The 25004-nt window shown below is 49.6% G+C and overlaps 1 protein-coding gene across 1 annotated transcript in view; it reads left to right on the top strand.

The window, feature by feature from the left end:
• The window catches only part of LOC118501802 (neural Wiskott-Aldrich syndrome protein-like), a 30800-nt gene extending 6300 nt beyond the window's left edge, over positions 1–24500 (top strand). Inside the window, exon 3 of the mRNA XM_036031445.1 lies at positions 24384–24500. Within this exon, the coding sequence (XP_035887338.1) occupies positions 24384–24467 (84 nt within the window). The 3' untranslated portion in view covers positions 24468–24500. The remainder of the gene's footprint in view (positions 1–24383) is intronic.
• The last annotated feature ends 504 nt before the right edge of the window (positions 24501–25004 follow it).

Below are 25004 nucleotides of genomic sequence, written 5' to 3'. Positions count from 1 at the left end.
TGGGAACAGGTACTCGGGTGATAGGTGGGGAAAGATTTCCACGTACAAAGTCGTTGTTAAGAAAATTCAGGTACACCAATCTTGAAAAAAATCACGTCACACCAATGACCATCACAGTCTGTGTCTGATTGTAAGTTCTAACTCGCAGGTTAGAAGATGTGGCCACTTAAATTACAGTTTCACTCAAGAATGCAAAAGCTGATAATGAATCTTTACCTTCCTTTTACTGTATTACAACACTTGTTCTGTCGTTAATTCCCAAGACCTAATCCTGTCTGTTTAGTTCTGTGTGTGGCTAGTCCTGTACGTGAAGAGAAACTGCCTTCCAGAGTGAACCCTTGTGCCTGGGAAGTTAGAGGCACATCAGGAGAGGTGTGAAGTGTGTACAGACGTGATTGTGTAGATGCACAGTTTTTCTTTCTGAAGCGGTGGATTTTTGGAAAAGAGTCTTTATTTATTAGTGTGAGAGAGACGGAGAGACCGATGTGTTGTTCCACTTACTTACACATTCACTGCTTGCTTCTTGTATGTGCCTTGACCAGGGATCGAACCCGCAGCCTTGACATTTAACAACTGATCGACCCAGCCAGGGCCTAAAGCAGTGGTTTTGAAATTGTTTTGTAAAGGCTTCTGGAGGAAGTCAAGCAGGTTCATTCCAATTGCAACCAGTCCAGTTTTACTGTGATCGACTTTAAGTATGGAAGTTTGCATAAGATTTCATTCGCGTGCAGGGTTTCGTTGTTGAAAATAGAAAGTGTGGTAGCCACTGTTGGTAGCATATTTGATCTCATCGCTGTTCTGCTTAAATCCTTGCAGTGGTTGGGTATTTTTGTTATAGCCCTGGGACTTTGCTTATGTAGCTCCAGCTTCGTTCTTCATCTCGCATCGCCGTTTCCCTTGCTTTCCGTGCCCCCTGCATTCTAGTTCTGCTTTGGCTGCTTGGTGTTCCCGCAGAGGAAAATGCCACTGCACCATGCCTTCGTGCGAGGAGCTGCCATCGCTCATGCTGTGCTAGGTGGAACTCTGTTCCCCGGGGACCTCGGTCATGGCTCCGTGAAAGCACTTCATTGTTTTGTAACTGCGGCCCCTCGAGAGCAGAGACCATCTAACTGACCTTCGTGTCCGTACCACTTGGTGTTCATTAAGTGGTCAAATGGCGGTGGAATAACTGCACTTAGAACTTGAGAAGTAGTAGCATCGCCTTAATGCATGCTCTTTTGAATAAAACATCCCAGATCTAGCCTGTGCAAAGTATTTTTAGTGACATGGTGTCAGGCATTATGCTAAGTGTGTGAAAGGCACTCAGTTACACTTACCATGAAGTATAATAACGCCAAACGGTATCATACATGGAAAGATTAGATTAGGTTGCATTAGGTGCTATTGGCTTAAATGAAGTGATGGATTGGACTCAGTCATCTGATCTTAAAATCTGGTTGCAAAAGCATTTAATAATAATTCTATAGTCTTGACTGCCCGTGAAAGAATTTTTTCATATGTGATTAAAGCTCACAGACTCAGAAAGACCTCCAGATGCCCACCCACGAAGGTGAAAGAGTGGGCCCTGGAGCTGTCCCGTGCGAATTCACATTCTTCCCCACCTGTCCCTAGCCGTGTGATCCTGTGCAAGTTACCTACCATTCAGTGCCTCCTTTTCTTGCCTGTGAAATAAGGGTGCTGACAGCACTACTTTAAATGGCTGTGGTGAATGAAGGGTATACATGAGCTAATGTATGCTGAGCACTTAAAAATGTCCAACACACAGAAAACACACAGTACATGTTAGCTGTAATTAATTTCTAGTGGCTTCTTATTTAAACAAATGTTTATTGTGTGTCATTTCCATCAGATAGTTGCTTTAGTACACAAGTACCTCATTTAAAAGAAAATTAACATTCGTATTTGCTTACTATATTCTAAAACTGGTAACTTTTTTTGTCTCCTTGCTGGCTTGTTCCCCCACCCCCGGTGGAGCGCGGACTGTTTGGTCTGGGCGTGGACACGCGAGCTTTGGAGCTGGGTTTTCCCGACTCTGCACAGACCATTCCGTTCCCTTGACCTTTGTGATTCCCAGTCATGCGCACAGGAAACGGGAGCAAGAGAAAAGGGGCGGGGGTGTCCAGTGACAAATTGAACAGCCTTCACCCATTCCAAATAAGCCCTCGATTTCCATGCCCCTTAGTAGCGAAAGGTGTTCAGCCTTTTTGCTTTTCACCGTTTCCTCTACCATTTTGGCTTGAGTAGATTTTTAAAAACCTGAATGAACATTCATTCTGGAAAGACACATACACATTTTCTTAAATAAGTCAGTGAACATGTTTTTTAAGCTCATATTTTATCTAAATACCTGCAGCGAGGGCAGTTAAGTAGGGCGTTAGTAATTTATGCCAGTACAGGGAAATCCTGTTAAATGTGCCCATTTAGGATGCAGAGAAACATTTAAGGGGAAAAAGAAATTTGTATCCCAAGACATTTTGCAGAGAGTGGTTATAATTACAAATGAATAACACATAATACCCTATGCATGTTCAGAGCCTGCTTTGACTTTCTCTTGTGTAACAATTAAAATACAGTGAGAAATTAGTGGGTAACTCTAAAAAATACTCCATTAAAGGAAGGATTTTAAAAAGCAATTTTGAGTTTACTGTGCCACTTGAGTGGTTTGAAGATGAGGTTCCTCAGACGCAAAGGTGTCGGGCGTTTATACACTACGAACCGCCTACTGGGGAGCCCACGGTGCGCAGAGAAGGCGTGGGGGTGAGAGCTGGAAACGAGAGTGGGGAAGGGCTGGATTCTGAAAAGAGTTGGGAAACCAAGGAAGACATTAGCACAGGACCGTTTGTGCATGCCAGGGGCACGTGGGTAACAGTGTGCCTTGGGAGTGTGAACACTTAATCAAGTCAGCCGATGTACTAGGGTTGTCTTGTAATTACATTAGTTAAATGTTAGCGAATGTTTGCTTGATTGCCATTGTAGGAACTCATAAAATATTTTTTGCACCTCCTTGGAAATTATAGGAGTTAGGTCATACTGGGAAAAACAACCTCTAGAATAAATAGAGTTTTGAGTAAGCCTGTTTCCTCTGTAAAAATCAGGACACTGTGTCCGCGTCCCTGTTTCATGTTACCGAGCTTGAAATTTCATTTCCCTTCAGCAGCATGACTCTGTGTTAGGCCAAGCAACTTCTTGTTTTACTTTTTGATTCAGTTCTTGTTTCTTGTTGTTGTTAGTAGTATCAATATTATTACATCAGAAAAGAGAAATGCTGGTTGGGCATTTTCAAGGGCCTCAAAGATGTTGAGTATTACGGAGGAGCGCGCGAGGTTTGTCCAGCTCACGGCCGTGCAGGCCCCTCACTCAGCAGCACCTCCACCGCGTTGTCTGCCATCCGCCCGTGCTGTTTTGGACAGTTTCCAGTTGTCAGAATAACTTCTCTTGGAGCTGGGTCTGTTTCCCTAACGTCCACTTGCTGGAATGAGAAACGTATTCTTCTCACACACAGTAACTCTTATTAGAGTACTGGCCAATGACTATCAAATCCTACTCAGGCCTTTCTGCTGCGCTGAGGAGAGAAAGCCCTGATTCTCCAACTGTACACACAGGGCGTGCTTTACAGCCCTCTCTCCGTCCGCATCAATCAACTCACGACAGGGTCTGTTTGTCAGTGTGCCTCTTAAAACACAGTGGCCAGGACCGAACTGCCTCCGTCAGACGTGGTCGGGTGATTGCTGGATACAATGAAGCTATTATCCGGCTACTGTACTTCTGCTAATGCTGCCTGAAATTTGCATTACGGGTTTTGGCAGCCACATTACCCTTTGATCACATTGAGCTTATGGTCAGCTAAAACCTTGTCCCTTTCATGTGAACCGCTTGGTCTGATCTTTGTTATTCTTCTCTTGCCAGTCAATGCTTTGAAAGTAATTGCAGGATATTATGTATTGCGTTACTATAAAAGTTTAAATGAATTTATCTTTATCAGATTTCATCCCATTGCACTATCTGGAGGTCTCAGCTAACATTTGCATAATATGGTAGAGTTTTCAGGGAGCTTTCACAGATATTTTAATTTAATCTTTACAACAACCATCCAGGAGTCAAAAGAGAAAGATGACTTTCCACTGTCAGGAACTGGTTCCAGATCCTGCGCTCATCTTGTCACCGGTCACTGTGTGAGCGCGGAGCCCGTCCCCTACTGTGCGGCCAGCACCACGCGGTTGGGGCATCCCGTGAGCAGGACAGGCGGCGGGCCCTGCCCTGGCATAGAAGTAATCGCCTCCAGGTACTGAGCACCTCCTGTTGGGGAGGCGCTGTGGTAAACTGTAGAGTTGTTCAGAGCACTGGTTGCCTCTGTCTGCCGGGCTCCTCCCTGTAGGGAACTATACTTCCCACTCTGTTGACTTCGGGTGTGGGCATTGGCTTTCCTTGACCAGTAACAGTGTTAGAGGAAGTGACACGTCCCACGTCTGAGCAGATGTTCCGAATTCCATCTCATGGTTCTGCCTCTCATGAGACCAGCTGCTGCGGTGCAGGCCGGCCCCCCGACCGTGGAGCCCCGCGGAAGCCCACGCGCGGCAGGTGCTTCCTGGGAGTGAGCAGGGAGCGCCTGCGCTGTGGCCCGGGGGCACAAGGTAGCCGAGACAGCGTGTGCCCTGACCACCTGCAGGCACTCCGCGGAGACGGGGACTCGTCCTCCGCGAGCCTGCGGTGCCCGCGGCGTCCCTCTGCCTCTTCCCCTGTTCACTGGAGCCATCCATCCGCCAGAAGTGGCGGTGTCGCTTTAGGAGTCCTCTCTCACCTCCTTGGGGCCATCTTCGTTATTTTTTTCGTCATAGGCTTATAACACTTCTTAAATATTTTAGAAGTTAAAAATGTGGGCAGAGTTAGAGTCGAGAACCTAGATGATTGGCGGAGTGGAGGTGAGAAGGAAACAGAGGTTTGAGAGTGAAGATGCAAGTTCGTGTGTCAGGCATCACCTTTATGCCATTCTCTCTCTTCGATCGAGTCGCCTGCGTTGAGCCTCCGTTCTGCTCCCGTGTGCAGAGTGCAGCCCTCGCAGAGTGAAGTGAGGGGGTGAGCAAGGTCCCCGCCCTCCCGAGGCCTCTGTCCCGGAGGGGCGACATGGGAGGCAGACAGGAGCGAACGGAATGAACACGCTGCGTGGCTTCAGGTCCCGGTAAGACCGGCGGAGAGCATCGAGGAGGGGGTGGGGAGAGGGAGTTGCAGGGCCGGGGGCCCCTCCCTGGGCAGGCAGAGAAGGCCTCTTCTGGGGGCACCGCGGGAGCACCCCGAGGGCTGGCAGGAGCCAGGCACAGGGAGACCACCGTTGGGCGGGTTGTCCGGCAGCGAGAAGCCTGGAGGCTGGTGGCCAGTGCTGGGGAGGTCTGGGCTCTCGAAAGGAAATACTGTTTTGTTTTGTATCTTTTACATTTTACTAACGCTTGTGCACTTGTGTGTATTTTCAAAATGGTTTCTTATTTATAGTTACATACTTGTATGATACATACTTGTCTATATTTTCAAAAATGCTGTTTTGTGGATTTTTCCTTATGTGGCAGTTGACTAGCCCCGCAGTGGGAACACAACTTTGATCGCAGTCACGAGCGTGATTGTTGGCCACACGGAAGCACTCAGTGGGGACCAGCAGACCTTCATCACTGGGATGCAGTGCGGCACAGGGTCTGGAATTGTTGGGCAGCATGGACCTTCAGAATTGTCTTGTCTTTTTCCTTCTACGGAAGAACTGACTTAGATCCAAAGAGGTTAGGTGGCTCACATTGTATACACGTGAAAAATTAAGTAGTCTGGTTTTTATGGTCCTCCCAGTTGTAGGAAGAAAGGCTTTTGAGGCAAAATACGGAAACCGGGGAGAAGACAGGGGCATCAGTCGGTATCATGTTTGCCGCCGTCTGTGTCTCTCATCCACATGCCACCCGTGGCATTTGCACTCGGTCCCGAGGGTGTGGGGATGGGTCAGACGCCCCTTCCTTAGCGCGCAGACAGACACGTGAGCGAGCAGCTGCCGCGAAGGCTAAGCGCGTGGTAGAGGCGAGCGCAGCGTGCGGTGGGCGCACGCGGTGGCCGCGGCTGGTCCACAGCTTGGCTTCCGGGGCGGAGTCTGTCCACCTGTGGAGTCGGACGGGCTTGGCCCTTCGCTCCGGGGATTCTGCGTTGTGAAGCCTCAGCCCTTCGGCCTTTCCTGCGCCTTTCGCCTCCCGCTGTAGCCCTGGGCCAGCCACGAGCAAATCTGAAGTCCCCCCGTTAGGCGGTCTCTGCCCAGTCCCTGCGTGCCCGGGACAGCTCGCCTGGACAGCCCTCCCTGCTCCTGCTGCTTCAGAGCCCTGGGGCCTCGGCGTGCGCCCAGGGCCCGTGAGGAGCCACCTCGGTATCGCATCATCTTATTTTAAATTGAATTGCATTTAGAGACTTTTAAGAATGGTTGATGCAGATTTTATTAATACTTCATGTTTGAGAAATTCTTAAACCGAGAAATGATGTTTTTTCTTTATGTTGGCTCATTTGCCCCCCCCCCCCCACACGCACGTATACGTGCAGCCATACAAGAAAACTAGCACGTGAAGTTCGTTGTCGATGTGCTGACATGTCCCGAACCTTACAGTAAGGTACCAGAAATGATTCGGAGAGCAGGCAGACAAAGGAGCACCGCTGTGATTGTGGAGAAACAGCAGTCACTTGCTAAGCCTCCCTCTTTCCAGAGCGTATAATTTTATGTGTAACCCAAGCATTATCCCTTGGGCAGGCATGCTTTATTCTTGCTCTTGGTTCGGTGCTACAAGGTTTGGTTAAAAAGGGAAGATATTAACTTTGTGTCTTCCGCACTTAGTATGCTCACATTCCTGGGTTTTGTTTTGTTTTATTTTTTATAAGGTTCAGTTCGATACCCCTAATGCTACCTTCATTTAGAAAGTAGTGCCTTTTTCTATGAGGCATATTTTTGCCATTGCTTCTGCGCATAAAACGCAACCCCGCCAGCACAGCGCACCTCGTCTGCAGTGCTGGGCGGCCGGTCCCTGGCTGGTGACCGTGCTGTGCTTGCGCAGAGCGCCGGAGGACGGCTCGTCCCGGCGGCCTAAGGTAGTGGGAGACCAGGCGTTCTCCCTCTCTCGGGTCACACGGGGGTAAAATGACCCGTCTCCGGGCCTGGTGGGGAAGGAACTGGAGGTTGAGAAGTGTTTTCTACGAGGGGCGAACAAGGCATCCACAGTGAACGACTTGAGCTCGCGCAGAGACTATCCTCAGCGTTGCTGAGTGCAGCGCCGTCGTCTCTCGGGGGGTCTCTGCGGCGAGTGCGCGCCCGTCTCAGTCGACAGTGGAGGCAGCGGCACGGGCGAGAGCAGGCTTGGGGGCCCGGCCGCGGGGGGCCAGGGCCCGGTCTGCCGGCCCCCCTGGGGCTCCGGGCAGACTGCTTTCCGTCTCGTGCTCGTGTGCTCGTCGTTACAAAGAAAGGGCAGTGCTGGTACCCACCTGGCGGGGCCGTTACGAGGAGCAGATGAGGTACACACCCGGCACACTCAGAACACGGCCTCAAACGTAGTGAGCGCGAGGTGGGGTTTGATCCTATTATTGACGGGTATCTGGAAAACACTTTTAGTGGCTGGTTTCACTGGTGAAACTTTCATAGAGAATTTGGCATTTGAACTTGAAGGATAAGCAGGATGTATAAAAATCAAATTGAAAATAGGAAAAGCGCCTTGGCTGGTATGGCTTAGTGAATTGAGCACCGGCCTGCAAACCAAAGGGTCACTGGTTCAATTCCCAGACCGGGCACATGCCTGGGTTGCAGGCCAGGTCCCCAATGGGGGCGCGTGAGAGGCAGCCACACACTGATGTTTCCGTCCCTCTCTTTCTCCCTCCCTCTCAGTCTAAAAATACAATAAATATCTTTATAAAAAAGAAAATAGGAAAAGCTATGTGAACACAGTTGGAAAGAGGAAGCAAAGAACCATCTTCCCTCCTTTTCTCCTGTCACTTATCACACTGTCCATGTGCCTGCCACTGAGCTCCGCGTGTGACGGGCGTCACCTTCTTACTCAGTCCTCACAGTAACCCGACAGGGCGAGTATCTTAAATTCTCACGTTACAGGAGGAGCCACAGAAAAGTAAAGTCACTTTCCCAGAGTCACCGAGTTACATGTGGGCCTACTTCTGTCTGACTGTGAAGCTCAGGTTCTTGCTTACACAATTCTGCCTTCAGAAAAGTTGACCGTCAGAAACCGATTCCAGAAAATCTCCCAAAGGGTGGCCACGTGGTGGTTGGAGCCCTGCACACTGGCAGCATCGTGGTGTGGAGAGTGTATGTGGGCACTCGGTCTGGCGAGAGGCCCCAGACACCGCATGACGGTCGTTCAGAGGCTGCGGAGAGGCGAGCGTGCCGGGCCCGCCAGGTGTGCCGTTGCTGTTGCCCGTGTCACCCTGGCTGGGTGGGCGTGCTGCTTTCTCTGAGCTGAGAAAGACAGCGTTTCGTTTGCTGAAGTTTTTACCGTTTTTTAGTGGAAATTGTGCGCTTCTCCCCAGCGGCATCCTCGCTGACTGGGGTGGACGTCCGTGCTGCCCACACACCTGGGCGGCCTGGGGCTCACCGCTGCCGGAGGCTTTCCAGCCCCTCCCCAGGGTGGGTGGTCGGTCGGCACCTCCGCAGGCTGACCCTGCGCGTGTGTGGCTCTGTCTGTGAGCTTTCTGTGGTGTGTGATTAGAATGTTACTGTCCCTTCCATCTTCTCACTACTTTGTGACACTTTTTTTTAACTTTAAGGGCATGTTGTTGGAACCGAGGTGAAAGCTTAGATAAATCGATGGTTATGAGAACCTCGTGTGCGTCAGAATCTCCTGGAAGGCCTGTTAGGCACGTTGCTGGGTCTGGTCCCCTCGTTCCTGCTCCAGGGGGCCTGGGGCCGCAGCCCGAGAGCTGCTTTGCCAGGTGTCCTGGGCCATGCTGCTGCTGCTGGCGTAGGGGCCGCGTGTCCTGTGGGTGTGGGTGGCGGTTTGTTCGGGTCCGAGGGAGGGCAGACTGTTTCTCTGCCTTACGAGCCTCAGCTCTGACTACCCAAAAGGGTGCTCGTGTGCCACACCTGTGGTCGTGAAGCACAAAACCGACCCAGGTCTCGTGAGGGGACAGAAGTGGGCAAGCGGTTACAAAAAGTCTAATTGAAGAGTCGTTTGTGAACACACGTTGATAGTTCGTCAAGTTTCTTGGGCAGGCTTTTGGGGGATGACTTACTCGGACTCCCCTGAGTCAGAGCGTCCGCGGTGGGTCGTTGCCGGCAGAGAGCGGGCGTTTGTCACGACAGCAGCGGGGCGCAGTGCCGGCAGCCGCTCCCGCCTGGCCTGCTGCTCACAGAGGTGGCTGTGAATGTGCCCGTCGCCACGATGGTGACAGGGATGCGCTTTACCCCGGTGTGCTGCTGCTCGGTGGCACTTTCCCTGCAGCCCCACCCCCCATGATTGTGTTCAGGTGTTCCCAGGGCCCAGGGGTCCTAGCACAACTCCTCCCTGTGACTTTTGTCGCCCCCTCACAGACTTCGGTTTGCCCAGCTGATTTGTCCTCGGAGGAGGTCACCGGGTGGGTAGGCGGTCCCCAGGTGCAGTGGCTCGCGGTCCCCAGTGGCTGAGCTGGGTCAGATCGCTTCTCCAGGGTGTGCCTTCTTCCTCACGGGTGCGGTGGGGTCACCCTCACCCTCCTCTGCTGCTGGTCTTGACACTGGCTCCAAGGCCGAGGCGGGAGCCCTAGTGACGGGGAGCAGTCAGCAGTGAGGAGTCAACAAGCCTCCGAGAACAGGAGGCACGTTCTTCTCGTCATTCCTGAGCGTTTCGCTACGTTCCAGGTTTTTCAGACAACGCGAGTCTATTGCCTTGCCAGGTCGAGTGGCAGACACTTCCAGCCTCTGCACGGCGGCGCTGGTCCAGCCAGCGGCTCGGTGACGGCCCGTTTCTGTCTGGACAGAAGGTTACATGTATGTGATGTACAGTTTGTCTAGTTTTCCCAACGTTTGTAAACACAGAGGCCCTAGCCTAGTAGTAAGATGGGTAACTCTCAGATGTGCAGGACGTTGGGACGGAGGTGGAGTCATTCACGTGCCAAAAACGGCGCATCTTTAGCCTCAGCTACAGCCTCATTCGATGTGAGCTGTTTTCCAGCGCATTGGATTATGAATAAAAGAACAAAATTAAAGAACATTTGTGAAAAATAGAGTATATGTTATAATTAAAAATTGTCTAAAAGATATCTGTAATCACAGAAGATATTTTACAATCGATTTTTATAACATAATTATTTAGCCTCTGTACATTTAATTTTCAACTATCTTTAAGAATACAGTATATACAAATGCACAGCATTTGACAAAATTCCCTAATAACCTTGAAAAGAGTCTATGTATGGTATGTGCCAGTAACTGTAGTCACTGATAAAAATTGCATTTTTGATCAACCCTTTAAAAAATTAAACTGAGAACAGAGGGAAATTGAAGGAGAGAACTGTAATTACTGGTTCATTGCAACTCAATATTAAGCATCCTAATTAGTTAAGCATCATGTACCTACCTAGGCATGAAATAGCTATTTTTTTTTCTTAATTTAAATCAGAAATTTTCAGTTGTAGAACAACCTGAATAGCCTTGCTGTAAATAGCCACTGGACTTTTAAAGTATTTGTCTTCAGAAACAATGAAGGTCACTGTGTGTCCATAGAGACCACGTGCACTTTTTATTATTTCCGGCAGTATTTCTGTAATGGGTAAAGTTACTTACAACACTTAAACAAAAAAAAATATTTTAGAAAGTATCCCTGAAATATTATCACAGGGTAAAGGGCAGTGACTGAAATCCCTCACTTCGTAGTTTCTAAAAAAAAAAATTTGATATTAGGAAATTAGTAGCCTTTCAAAATTGTGCATATTAGTGGTTTGGGTAGTTATCTGGTAGGGTGTGTACATATGGTACACATGCTTGTGAGTGTATGTATGTACGCTCATTTCTTGGAAGTGTCTGATTTGTTTGTTTAAGGAACAGCAACAACTTTACATGATTGAGATGAAAGCAAATCTCGGTTTCAGCTGAAAGCGGATTTACTGTATTTTGCCTAGTCTTCCTCTCTTTCAGGCAAATAGTGTGAGAAACAAAATGGTCTCAGTGTATCACTTGATAAACAAACCCAAGGTCATGAGTTTGTTCCTTTTATTATTGACTTTGCTTTGTTCTTTTCCACGCACTCTGTGTCCCTGGCCGAGGCCCGCTGGAGACGGGAGGAAATGGTAGGCCCCTGCTCGGTCTGGCTGCGCCCGCTGTCGCCGTGATCCGGGGCGCTTTTCATTGAAACAAGTCGCTTTTGATAATAGTAGGACAACAGGGATAAAGCCAGACTTCGGGGGCAGGTGTGCGGTCACTGAGCTTTCGGGTTGTCATTCTAGTGTGTTTATTGTTTTAAATCTCAAGATTTAGGGAGAAAAGGACTCACTGTTGCGCATAGTAAGTAGGAAAATGTATCTTCATGTGAGACAACTGGGTAATACTTGAATGCTGTGTATCTGCCAACGTAAATTTATCATGAAAGTTTTAATTAAAATATGTAGGCAAATATGATTGATGAACCACTTGCTACCTTGAGAATAGCGTTGACTTACTGTTTCCGTCCCAAGATGCCGCGGGAGCCGCTCAGCGCTAAGGAAGCCGCGAACCCCCAGGTGCAGGCGGGCGCGCCTCCGCGTGTCGTTGGGAAAGCCTGCGGCTGTAAACATCCCCGACTGGAAGCTGTAAGACACAGCCGAGCTTTCAGTCAGATGTTTGCTGCCCCCGGCTCTTCACAGGCGTCGGGGGGCGCTCTGCTGTCTGGGCGTGGGGGTGGGGGCTGCGGGGTGTGTGCGGGACCGCCGGAGGCCTTCAGACCCGCCTGTGAGCGCCGAGTGCGGACACTGTCCCGGCGGGGGACATCCCATCGCAGGCGCCCTCTAGTCCCCCAGCTTCACACGCCGCCTCTGGGACTCGGAGGGCCTACTTGCCCCACCGCGGGCTCGCATTCTGTTCCTGCCCTCGCGGCGGAACTTCATTTCCGCTGCTTTTCCCGGGGCCGCAGGTAAACTGCGGTTCCGGAGACGGAGAGGGCCTCTTCCCTTGGAAACGCCGGGGGCGATCTGGAGGGCCTGCTCCCCGGCACCGCCCAGCAGCCCTGCCGCCCCACCGCGTGCAGCCTCGGGGTTTCGGTCTTCTCTGGACAGGAGGGGTGCGGTGGCCCGTCTCCCTGCTCTCACCCCGGTGATGCCACAGCTCCTCATCAGAACTCTTCCAACAAATTACATGACTTCAGACCACCGAGCCTGCTCACGACATTTATCGCTGGTTCTTTTGACTGGTTTATTAAGTGTGCTTTCCCAGGTGTTCCAGGGTACGGCTTGCCGTTCCCGTCCTCAGTAGAGTGTGGGCGCTTGGTGAGCAGGTGCGCTGTGCCTGTGCCTCGTGTTCCTGCTCAGAGCTGAGGGACACAGCGCTCTCCGGAGGTGACATTCGGTGCAGACAAATGGGCAGTGTGTGATTTTATAACAGCTCTCTTTCCTGAGTTTTAAAAATGCTTTATTTCTATTTGTCTTTTAGACACTGTGAAACATTTCTATTCTAATTGTTCTTTAGTAAAGCACTGATACTTTCATAACTTATTATTAAATTGCTAAGCATTTGTGTTAGGTTCAGTGCATAATTAAAGGAAAAGGTAAAGTTTTTGTTAATTTAATTTTAAACACTTCTCTTCCTTGATTAGATTACAAGCTTTTTTAAGGGCATGGACGTAAATAAAGCACCTTGCACGTAGAGGACTCTGGTAACAATTTAATTTTATTGCAGCAGTGTCTACTGTTTCCTTTTATTTTTTATCCAGATGAGCAAATGGCAGTTTGAGTCATAATGTAGCTACTCTGAATGTATCTGGGCTACAGCATTGATTTTTAAACGTTCCTTTGTTCCAGTGGCAGCTTGAAGACAGACTTGGCCGAGAGTGGACGGGAGGAGGGGGCAGCTGCTTCAGGCACAGGTAGCTTTGCGCATGGTGAGCACGGCCTCCGTGCCTGCGATGGGCGTGTGCAGGTGCCCTTCCCACTGAACTGATAAGGCAGATTTCTGTGTGTTCCGGGAAGCCTCGCGTTCCAGATAGGGCACGGATGGAGCCACTTCTGAGAGCCCAAGAAATGTTTCCTGGCAAAGGAAGAAAAGAGTCTTCTGGTTATAGGATTATTTTGTTAGACTGGGTGACATTTTTTATTTCCTATGAAAAAGTTGGTTACATAGCTTTCAAGTTTTTATACGATGGATAAAAACTGCCTACTTTAATAATTTACACAGCTAAATTAGAAAGGTAGCCCAAATCTAAGCTAAAAATGGGGAGCCTTCTGCGTGAAGCTGTTACGCAGCTAGTCCAGTTGTCCCTGCATGCTGCGGGATTACCGGGGCCATCTGTGTCATGTGACATTTGCTCCATGTCGTTCTGCCCTGATGCGGTGGGTCGGGGACCATGTCAGCTTCAACTCCAGTGGTGCCCTTGCTTCACTGCGCTTGAGTTGTACAGCTTTTCAGTCGTTTACAGATGACTTCTGTGTGCTTTAATTTTGAAGCATCACAGACTTGCCATTGGCTTGAAGATTTAGCAACTGGCTGTTGGGAACTGACGCCTCACAATGCTGGGTCCCCAGTATTCATTCACCAGTAACCTGTAGCAGCCAAACAGCCGAAACAGCCTGTAGCAGCCCGTGCCCCGCCCTCTGTCAGTATTTAGGGAGGGGCGTGTGGTCTCTACCGACCGGTCACAGAAAGTCAGATTCGTTACTGTTTAAGGAGATCTTTTAAATCTGATATTAAATTATTTTTAGTTGCTGAGCATCGTTCTGGAAATGACTTTTTTTCCTTAGTATTTGCTTTGAAATTACTTAGGGATTACTTTTTTGAGAAAACCACTACAAAATTGTGTCTCCAGGTTCACTCCCAATTAGATATGCTTGTGTACAGATACTCCTGGTTAAAGTTGCACTGTTGGAGGGGCCCTCGTTGGTCTCAGCGCCTGCGGCTTTTCTGTGCAGTCAAGGCCTGGGGGTGTCCGGAAGCGGACAGGGAGCCTTAAACCCTGACCTGCCTTGCTCCTTGCATGTAGCACATTCTGACTCCCTTCCACCCCTCTGGTTAAAACTGCATTCACCGAAAGAACGAATGTGTCTTTATTTTCTGTGCATATTCAGGGAAAAAAATTAAGCTGAAATATCAGCCTGAGCTTAATTACTTTTCACGGTTACGCTGTTTCAGATCGCCTCTGCCGCAGCTGCCAGCCTGGGTACCTGTAGGCGGACACGTGGCACACGTTCTGACAGTGCCTTTTAGAAAACCCGCCAGACCTCCCAGTGACCGAATGTGTGTTGCTGTCTTTGCTTTGGCTTTCAACATATTTGGTGAAACAGCCCACTGGCTTTCAAATATTAGTGTGCATCACAGTTAGTTGGAGGGCTTCTTCATTCAAACCCAGATTGCTGGGCCCCGAGAGAGTTTCTGATTCTGCCATAGGTCTGGGGCCGGGCTTGAGAATGGGTGTGTTTCCCCCTCAGTTCCCATGCCCCGCTGGTGGCCACTCCGAATCCGTGTTGTCCGAACCCCAGGACTCGTCTCCAGGTTTTCTCCCGTCCAGTGTCCAGTTAGTGATGAAGAAAAATACATAAAATCCCAACTTAAAATGCATAGTAATACAGAAGTTTGAGTTTTATGATGATGTGTCTTGCCAATGATATCTCAGACAAGGGTTTAATCTCCAAAATATATAAAAACTCACATGACTCCACTCCAGGAAGACAAACAATCCAATTTAAAAAAATGGGCAAAGGACCTGAACAGACACTTCTCCAGGGAAGATCATACAAAGGGCCCAGAGACATGTGAAAGGAGGCTCAGCATCACCAGCCATCAGAGAGATGCAAATTAAAACTGCCATGAGGTACCACCTCACACCGGTCAGAATGGCCACCATAAACACATCAACAAACAAATGCTAGTGGGGCTGTGGAGAAAAGGGAGCGCCGATTGGTACAGCCACTGTGGAAAACAGTATGAAGTTGCCTCAAAAAGCTAAAAATGGAACTGCCTTTTGATCTGGCAATTCCACTGCTGGGATTTTACCATAAGGACCCTGAAACACCAATTAAAAAGGACTTATGTGCACCCCAATGTTCATAGCAGCACAATTTACAACAGCCACGTGTTGGAAGCAACCTAGGTGCCCATGAGTAAATGAGTGGATCAAGAAGCTATGGTACCTTTACACAATGGAACACTACACAGCAGAGAGAAAGGAGCAGCTCCTACCCTTAGCGACAGCATGGATGGAGCTGGAGAGCATTATGCTAAGTGAAACAAGCCAGGCAGGGAGGGACAAATACCACATGAGCTCACCTTTAACAGGAACCTAATCAACAAAACGAGCAAGCGGGCAAAAGAGAACCAGAGACCTTGACATAAAGAACAAACGGACAGTACCCAGAGAGGAGGGGGAGGGAAAGGGTCGTCAAGGAGCATGTGTAAAGGGCCCGTGGACAAAGCCGAAGGGGGGAAGGATGGCGGTGGGGGTGGTGGCGGGAAAATGGAGACAACTGTATTGGAACAACATTTTTTAAAAGATTTGTTGGAAGCCTGAGACCTATTTTTCTCCCAGGGAAAGTATCACTTTAATTGCCTAGCACCCAAAAACCTTTTTGAATATATTTGCAAAGAAAAGCAGAAGAAAAAATGCTGCTGCCGCAGGAGAAGTGGGAGCAGGAAAACAGTGCGCTCGCTGGGGGCGGGGGAAGGTGTGTGCCGAGGTCCCGAGGGCTGACGCGCCAGGAAGAGTGGGCAGGAGGCGCGCGAGGCCGGGGTTCCGAGGCGCGGGGTGCCTGTGGCATTCCAGGGATTTTTAGAGTTTTCTGGCAGTGGTTCTCATAGTTGGTTTTACTTCCAAATTTGAGGGTTTCCTTCCTTCTTCTTGCAAGTGTCTTGGTAGGGCCACAGTCGGTGCCTCGCGGCGGTGCTGTGTCCCCGCGTTTGGGTCGGACGCGCGGGGTTCCTGCCGGCAGCTGAGGACGCTGGGGCCGTGGGAGACGGAGAGACGGGTGTGCGGGGAGGGTGTTCCCGAGGCGCAGGTATCCGAACTGAGCGTGTGGGGGAGGACACGGGGAGAGGCAGCCGGAGGGGAGGAGGGGGGAGGAAGAGGCCACAGCCAAGCCCGGAGCTGCTCAGGGGTGTTTTACTAACTTTGCCTTCTGCCCAAAGGAGAATCGCCTTAGTGAGGAAGAGTGGCTGACCGGGGCGCCGCTCCAGCCACCAGATGAGTCCTTCAGGCCCAGGGGTTTGGGGAGGGGGTGCCGGCAGCGGAGAGGTGGAAGGGCAGCCCCGCGTGGATCGGGAGCACGTGCAGGACGCCTGCGTGTGTTGCCCTGAATGACTGCAGCGGGAAGAGTGCCACTTCCACCGGTTCCGCGGACTCCCAGTCTCGTCTTTCACTCGACTCGTGCCTCATCCACGTGAGTCACGGTAACTGCTCTCTTCTCTGCGGATTCTGTGAAGTTACCTTTCCCAGAGAGGCGTTCGGCGTGCGTGCGTGCCCTCCCGGGCGCGAGTCCCGGGTGCAGGACCGGTGTAGGCGCAGCGCAGCGGCAGCCCCGCGCGGAGCGGAGCGGAGCGGAGCGAGCCGAGCCCGCTCCTGTAAACATCCTACACTCAGCTGTGGCGCACGGCTGGCTGGGAGGCGGGTGTTTACGTCAGCTGGCTCGGAACCTCGGCCCGGGCGGCGCTGCACTCGGCTCGGCGGGCAGGTAGGGGCTGGGTTTTTTAACCAGATTGCTCTAAATTAAACTGCCGTCCTGTCTTTCCACCCGTGTTTTCCCACCTCGAACATGATGCAATGGTGCGCACTGAGACCACAGTGTCCTTTGATGTTGGGTCAGATTTGTGGGTGTCCCGGTGCGCTGCCTGGCTGTGACGTCACAGCCATCTGGGCTGCTGCGTGACGGGGAGGAGGAAACGGGGCTGCTCTCCCACACCTCGGTGCTTTTCTCACGACAGCACAGGTACAGCACCCGCCTCAGCTGCCAGGGTGAGCCCACGCGGTGACGGGGGAGTGGCTCACGAGGCAGCGCGTTCCAGCGGGTGCTCGGGAGGCCTAGCTGTGGCCGGCGCTCGCCCGCGCGCTGCAGGGCCCCGCACAGCGCAGAACGAAGTTCAGGTGCGCAGTCCGTCGTCGCTGGTGCGTCTCCGGAGACGGAGCTGTTTTCATTGTAGCGATAAAGAGGATGTCAGCTTTCTGATTCAGTAGAAATGTCTGGAATCCTGGACGCCACCGTAACTCAGTGACAAAGAGTTTTGAAGCCCAACTTCTCCGACTCATGTTCTGGTTCTGCCACTTACCAGCTACGTGACTTTGGGGACGTCGTCAGCCTCCCCGTGCCTCAGCTTCCACGGTCTGCTAATTCGGGATGGTGACACCGCCTACCTGATAGGGTTGCTATGAAGTGGAGTTAGTTGATGCCAGTAGTGTGTTGGACTAATTCCTGTGCATGCGAAGGTCTTGCTAAGTGGCAGCTGCTATTATTATTATTTTAACACACGTTTGTCATCTGTTGTGCTTTCCCAGAGTAAAGTTGTCATCTATTTTTAAATAATTTAAAGATAATATCTGATAATTAGCTCTAGATATGTATTGGTTGCTTTAAATGACATTTTCATATTTTGTGCTCTTGCTGAAGATACTTAAAATTTTCTTTAGCTTTGTATTTCTGCTCTATGAAATCAGCTTTTCATTTTCTAGTAACATAACCATATTCTGGGTAGGTTAAAAAACAACACAACTACCACAAAACCCAAATCACTTAAGTACACATTATTCTAGCAGCCTGGAAGGGGACTCTAAATGCTCATTTGTGCCAAATCCAGGGTTGGAACTTACATTTGATGCTTCCCCTATGGGAGATGTGTACGGGGTGTGGGAAGTTCACGTGATGACCGTGTGAGGTGCGGGCACAGGGACCTGCTCCAGGAGAGGGGAGCACCATCTTTCTCGTTATGTTTGTTCAGTGAACCAACGTTTCATTGTTTTCTTTGTTAGTAAATGGGAGCTGTTCTGTTATGTTCTTGGATGCAAAATGTGTATTTCAATGAGTTCCACGTGTTCATTTGAAACTTGTCAAGCATTGAAATTATAACTTACAACACTTCAAGAAAAGTATCACAATGTATTAGGGAAGCATCATAAAATCAAAAGGTGGTCTTATGAAATGTATTTTTCAAATTAAGCATATTTGGGAGTTCCCATGAACTTACCTTAGAACCTCAGTGAATAAGATAACAAATTTTTTTTCAAATTCTCCAGTATAAGAAATATTTGCATGTTGTGTGGTTTAAGCTATCAAATGGCCTATAGGTCTAATTCTAGTGTTTTTACTTCAGCACTTTTTTCTTCTGTTTAGTGGTCAGGCGTTTATGTCTTTATGTTACCTGCTTTCCTGATAACATAACCGGGTCTTTGATGATGTGGGTTATCAGCCTTGTCTCCCTTTGTAACTCAGAAAAAGCTGTACATTAAAGTTGAGTTGTAGTTAAGTGAAAAATTGGAGTGTTTATCTTGTTTTAATTAATACGGGGAAACATTCTAAGGTATACTGAGCTATTTCCACCCTTATAGGAAAATACAGATCTTGATATCTTTAAAAACTGTACATGTATTAGAAATATAAAGGGAACTATTTTCTGATAATATGTGCTTATTGGTTTTAAGTGTTACAAAATTTTCCTAAGACGGTGAAGGAGTAAGTGGAAGCCACGCTAACCTCCTCCCAGGGTAACTGTTGAAAGGTTCCCATGTCTCCCAATTGCCATTTGTTGTTTGATTGATAGAGAACAATATCAAGTTGGATTTCTTCAGTATTTGGGTATGTTCTGAAATTAAACTGTTTTCTCTCCTTTGAAGGTTTACTGTTTCTTCTTACCCTAATTTTGCCAGCATTTGGCATGTGTTATTTAACTTGTCCCAGTTTTATTATATCTTGCTCATCTCAGTCCCAATAGTAGAATTTTGTAGTTCCAAATAAATGCTTCCTACAGACTTCAGTAATTAAAAATGTTGGTTAAAACGGGGAATCTGTGATACACGAGAATTCACCTTTTCTGTTCATGTTGGTGATTCTGATTTTTCATAAAGGTCACAGTGGTATTCAGGGCAATTATCATAAGCAATGACATGATCTTTTTTTATTGTTAATTGCCTGATGTTAAGATTTTTTAAAAAGTGGAAATATGCTGGTATCAAATTCTGGATGAAAATGAAGGGGTGGTTTCAAAAATAAAATGAAAAGTGGGCTTTTTTTCATTTTTAAGTCTTCATGGAGCCACCAGTCAGCACATTGTGAAACCAACAGCAGCTTCACATTGAGCATTTTTATGTGTGTATAAACTAGGGTTACTTTTTTTTATTAGCCTTAACTTCCTTTAATTCTATGGAAAAGAAGCAGTCCCAGAGGCCTGTTTATGATTTAATGCGTATTATTTCTCTGAGTCTGGGTCACCATTTCATGAATCCAGCCCTTACCGGCAGAACCCGTTCCACCGCCTCACGCCCAGGGCCTGACCGGTTTGGCCGGAGCTGGTGTGGAAGCAAGTGCCGGCCTTCCTGGACTTGTGTGGAGTGGGTCTCCAGAGGCTCTTCAGCTGCGTGTCCACTGTCTGTTCTTCTGCATAAAAAGATTTAAAAACAGGATTTGGGCTGTTCGTTTTGTTGGTTTTTTTTTTCCCCAAACTACTTTGAGAAGGCTCCTTTGCTGCTTGTTCTCCACGCAAATTTGTAAGAGCTCAAGTTCCCCCGAAGAAAGCATTTTTGCAAGGTTTCTTTGATTGGAAAAAGTACCAGAGGTCCCTAAAGGTGTACAGTTGCCTTAAGTTTGACATCGGAAGTTTTTCTTACTCGGTGGGTTATCTGTGGAAACATTTGTTTTGGGTATCCTGTGTGTGTTTAACGATCACTTGCGTAAAACTTGCTTCAGTGTGTGGTCAGCAGCCCAGGCAGACTCCATGTTCACCAGAGCACGGGGTTACTTTTGAGTAAAGGTGTGAGTGGGAATGAGACACGGAGTTTGGGGGCTGGGGACTGGGAAGCCCTTCGTTTTCAGATAGCGTTCTAAAAGTTGGGGCATTTGTTCTGTACCAGTTAGAGTAAAACATGCCCCTTCTCTTCTCCCATTCACATCCCCCCGCCCTCCCTTCCGTTCCACGGAATTGTAGACAGTGGTACACCTTCCCAGTCCTTGTGTTTGCACACAGATACCCGGCTGATATGGGTGGTGTTTTCAGTGTCGTCACGAAATCACACTGTGTGTATCTTGTCCTCTTTCATGCATTTTGGAGAACTCTCCATATTTGTGTATCAGATTTTAAAGATGTTTGTATAAATGCACCATGACCTAGTTTCTTCCCCCTTGGTAGATTTGGAGGTGGCTCCAGTCTTTCGCTGTCACAGGCAGTCCTGCAAACTACAAATACGTGATTTCATGCGTAGGTGTGACTGTTTTCACAGGACAGTTTATAAAGGCATGACTGCTGTGTCAAGAACACGTCTGTTTAGAATATGGGTAGACACTGCTAAATCAGTCTCGAGGAGTCGGTGCCGGTTTGTGCTCTGAGTCACCGTAAGGAAAGTATGTTTCCTCACGTCCTCGCCAGGGCGCGCTCAGCCTTGTCGCACTGTGCTCACCCGGGGGTTCGAAGTCGTGTATCTTTTTTATTGCCTTCGCTTGCGTGGCGTCCAGTTAGCGTGTTTTCATGGATTTGTTGGCTTCTTTCTTTCATTGTTTTTATTGCATGTTCATACCCTTTGCCCATATTTCTCTAAGCTTGTTCTTATTGCTTTCTAATAACTACATATTTTGGATATTTTTCTCTTTCTTATATGTGTTACTAATATTTCCTCCTAATCTGTTATGTGTTTTTTAACTTTATTTAAAACTGTTAACGTAATTTTTATGACTTCTGGAATCTTTGTAGGAATGCCTTTTCTACCCTCAATATTATAAACACATGATCCTAAATACATTATCTTTCAATGTTTTAAACCAGTGTTTCATCGATGCTCAGAAGTGCCACTGATTATACACCAGTATTTTATGTACTTAAGAAGAAAAACTAAACTTGAGAAACAGAGTGCTTTCTAACCATTTCAGATTTTATTTTATAGTTACTTAAAGAGCTGTGTTAGACATTTATTCAGACATCAATTTTTAAATGATAAAACATAAAAAGGAAAGTACTTTATCAAATCTAAACCTTCGCATTAGTAATCCTTGGTCTCTGGGTGTTCCTCTGAATGTGTCACGCATTTGAACACATCTTTCATCATTAGCCTCTGAACACTGATGAGTGTGACAGTGTATGCGGACGGAGCACCTGTTACGGTGCAGGTGCTATCCGGGTACCTGCGTGCACGTCCTCATGTAACCCTCGCAGCAGCTCTCTAGGGCGACCACTTTGTGTGCATTTTACAGGGGAGGGGCCTGCGCCTCGGAAAAGTGAGGCAGCTCGGAGTTGCCGAGCAGTGCAAGTGTCGGAGACCTCTGACTCCACAGCCGGTGCCCGGACACCGCCGGTGGTTCGGGACCGGGGTCTGGGTCTGAGTCGCGTGTGGAGATGAAAAAGTTAATACGCGGGGAAGTCTGCCCTGTGTAGTCATTCTAGAATGGACCATCTAGAACTTTTTAGAAGTGTGTCATCACATGTGTGATTCTGGTTTTCATGCCTTTTCAGAACCAGCATACGCTTTGCTTCCAAGTAAATGTGTATTTATTGCTAAGTTTGATATTTTTTGTCTCCTGTCAGTTTTCATGTTGAGAGTTTTAGAATCAGTAGGATGTTTAATGGGTCTTCACTTGAAGGTGGGAAATGACCACAGGGATTCCAAGGACAGTGCATATGACTCTTGCCATGCGTGTGTCAAACCGGAACCAGAACAGCAGGCTGTCGCTGCACCCCGGCCTTGAGCAAGGTCATCCGTGGTAGAACCCCAGTCTGCACTCCTGGTCGCCCGCCTCGAACCTGTAAAGTCTGCAGAACTGCATGCACAGTAAGAATGATCGGGTTTTTATTATGACCCTCAGGAAGTCAAACTGATTTTCACATAAGCATTGAAACATTTAGCTTCCCACTGAGCAAACAAGATAAACAGTTTGCACTCTTTGCTCATGTGTAAAACATGACTGGCCACGTGCCAGGCAGCTCAGACAGGGCAGACGGAGGACGACCGAGGGCTGAGATTGGAACAGCGAATCGGAGCGCGCTCAGAAAATGTACTGTAGCCGCGCCACCCGGGGCCGTGCAGCTAAGGGCTGGAGAGGGTGCTCCGGGCGGGCCCAGCACAGATCTCGGCTGCAGCTGTGCCGGGAGCCTGGGGCCGGGGTGCACGCCTGTACGCACGTCCGTGCGGTTGGCTCGGTGTGTGAGCGGCAGTGCCCCTGAAAGCTGGCAAGTCTGTGCCACTTGTTTCTCAGTCTTGCAGATCATTGTTTATAAAACACTGACGTTTACAGTAAACACCTTGTTTGAAATACAGGCTGGCCCTGTGAAGTCCAGTGCCCTTGTGCTGCCCTCCGCCAGTGGCTCCCCCTCCACGGAGCTGGCACGTGCCCCGAGGTGCTCTCGGTGCCAGCGGAGTGCTGGGAGGAGCTAAAGGGAAAAGCAGGAAGAGAGTCACATCTTCGGGAAAAGGCGATCACGCAGCAGACAGGCCCTTGAGAGAAGAAAGGATATCTCTGTCTTTTTATGTGACCTCTGGCTCGTTCCTGAAGCCTGCCGACCTCATACTCCTTGTACGTAAATGGGAACATTGTAGTCTCAGAAGTCCCTTTACCTCTGTGACTCCATCCAGTGACCTCGAAGTTCCTTGCGTGCTTGTATTTATTTGTGTGTGGCACAGAGCACAATATTTAGCAGCGTGAGTTCAGGTTAAACTGCTTGGGCTCATCTGTAAAATGGGCTTCCTAGCTCCTCAGTTGTAGCGAGGATTTAATCAGAGAATCCAGATGGCGCTTATTTAGCACGCTACCTGGCACGTACTAAGCACTCGGGAAATACCCCATTCCTCAAAGCTCAGTTCCCATGTCAAGTCTCACTATCTGGGTAGCTCTGGGAGCTTGAGCTGCAAGCCACTCGGGGTGGGGGCTGGTGTCCTAGGCGCAGAGCCTCCCGGGTGGACGGGGGACTCCGAGAGTAAGAGCTGTGGCTGGCGGAACGCAGGGAAGCCTGGTGGAGGGAGGCCTCTGCCCCGGTGAACCCAAGGCCCTGGCAGGCCCGCGGCCTCGGGGAGGGGAGCAGAGCCCCTGAGAAGGAGCTGAGTGCACACTGCAGCCTTTCCTAACGCGGCATCTGCACTGCGCTAAAACTACAGCGAGCTGCCCTGGCCGGGGCTCGGCTGCCTGGGTGCCGTCCCGCACCCAGAGAGCTGCGGGTTTGGTCCCTGGTCAGGGCACACGCCTAGGTCGCCGGTCTGATCCAGGTCGGGTGGTGTGCTGGAGGCCAGCCATCAGTGTCTCTCTCTCACATCAACGTTTGTCCCCCTTTCCTTCTCTCTGAGATCGATAAACACACCCTCGGGTAAGGAGTTAAAAAGGTTATCCCGAGCACCTCCTTCGTGTGCCAGCACAAGACGCAGCCCCTGAGAAAGAGCCGAGGTGACACCGGGGTCTCCCTCAGAGTCCTCGCTCACCACAGCCGCTCCTGCGGCAGCGCCTCACTGCACCGGCACGGGAGGTCCTCTCGGAGCGCAGGGAGCCGCCCGGAGGTTGCTGCCCTCTCCGGCCGTGCAGGAAAACTAGAAACAGTCTTAACTCCAGCTAGAAAGTAGTTCGATGCTTGTTTTAAATTCAGCTGCCTCTGAAGACAGCAATATGGTTTGTGAACCACGCTGTCTCCTACATCGGTCATACTGTGACTCTCCAGTTATCTGAGGCTTACTTCATAACCTGACGTCCACGCACACGAAGGTACGGTCCTTATTAGGAGAAGGTATGTGTAATAAAGCCGTCTGACAAAACGTTCCCTTCTCTGTGCGTGTCACGGCAGAAAAACAGCAGAGCAGTTTGTTGCTGATGATAAAATATATATAACACAGAGCTTCAGTGTTTCTTGAGGCCTCTGCTTTAATCTACTAGTATCTGACAGGTTTTATGTTTAGTTCACTAGTTTGTAAATGCAGTGTCCTTATTAAGGAAGGCTGACATTTTGTATTCTTGCATCCAAATCGTGTTTAAGTCCCAGTGATTAGCGTTAGAGATTGATTTTCTTTTAAAAAGGGTGACACATTTCACACACGCCTGACTTCCCGTTTTCATTTCTGAAGGGTGGATGTGTGTCGTCACCCCCACGACGCGGTGTGAGTGTCTGCCACAGGACGTGTCGGGGCGCTCCTCGCTGGCACATTTGAGAGAACAGAGGAGGCAGCGACTGCACACCCCAGCACTGGGGGCTCCGGCACTAGGGGCTCCGGCGCTGGGGTCTCCGGCACCGTCCCGTCCGTGGCCCGGGAACTGGAACGGCTTCGGTGCGTGTGCTGTGCAGGACTGACGCGGCAGGGCCGGCTGTTCACCTCCCGCACGTTCCGGGAGCGGCCTGGCCCTCGACCAGCTCCTGAGAGGTGACCTCTCGAGTTGGCATGGCCTGCCCTGGACTGGCAAGCGCATTCGTCTACCTGGGGCCTTGAGCAACACCGGACCGGTGTGCTGACCACGGGGTGCGGTGGGGCCCGCACCACGCAGGACCGGCCAACCTCTGGAGGAGCTGGACCCTGAGTGAGGCGGGCCCCGTGGGTGTTCCAGGCCCACGGCCCCAGGAGAAACCTTGGACGTGCGGTCTCAGGTGAGTCTCCCCAGCTGGCAGCACTCCCTCCATGCGTGTCCCCGCACACGGCCCGTGGAAGAGTTAAACGCCATGTCCTCGTGGAGAGGACGGCCAGAAGCTGGCC

The sequence above is a fragment of the Phyllostomus discolor genome, chromosome 7 (genome assembly GCF_004126475.2).
Source record: "Phyllostomus discolor isolate MPI-MPIP mPhyDis1 chromosome 7, mPhyDis1.pri.v3, whole genome shotgun sequence".
Classification (NCBI taxonomy): domain Eukaryota; kingdom Metazoa; phylum Chordata; class Mammalia; order Chiroptera; family Phyllostomidae; genus Phyllostomus; species Phyllostomus discolor.
Note: the sequence above shows the minus strand (reverse complement) of the source record. Positions and strands in the feature narration are given on the sequence as shown.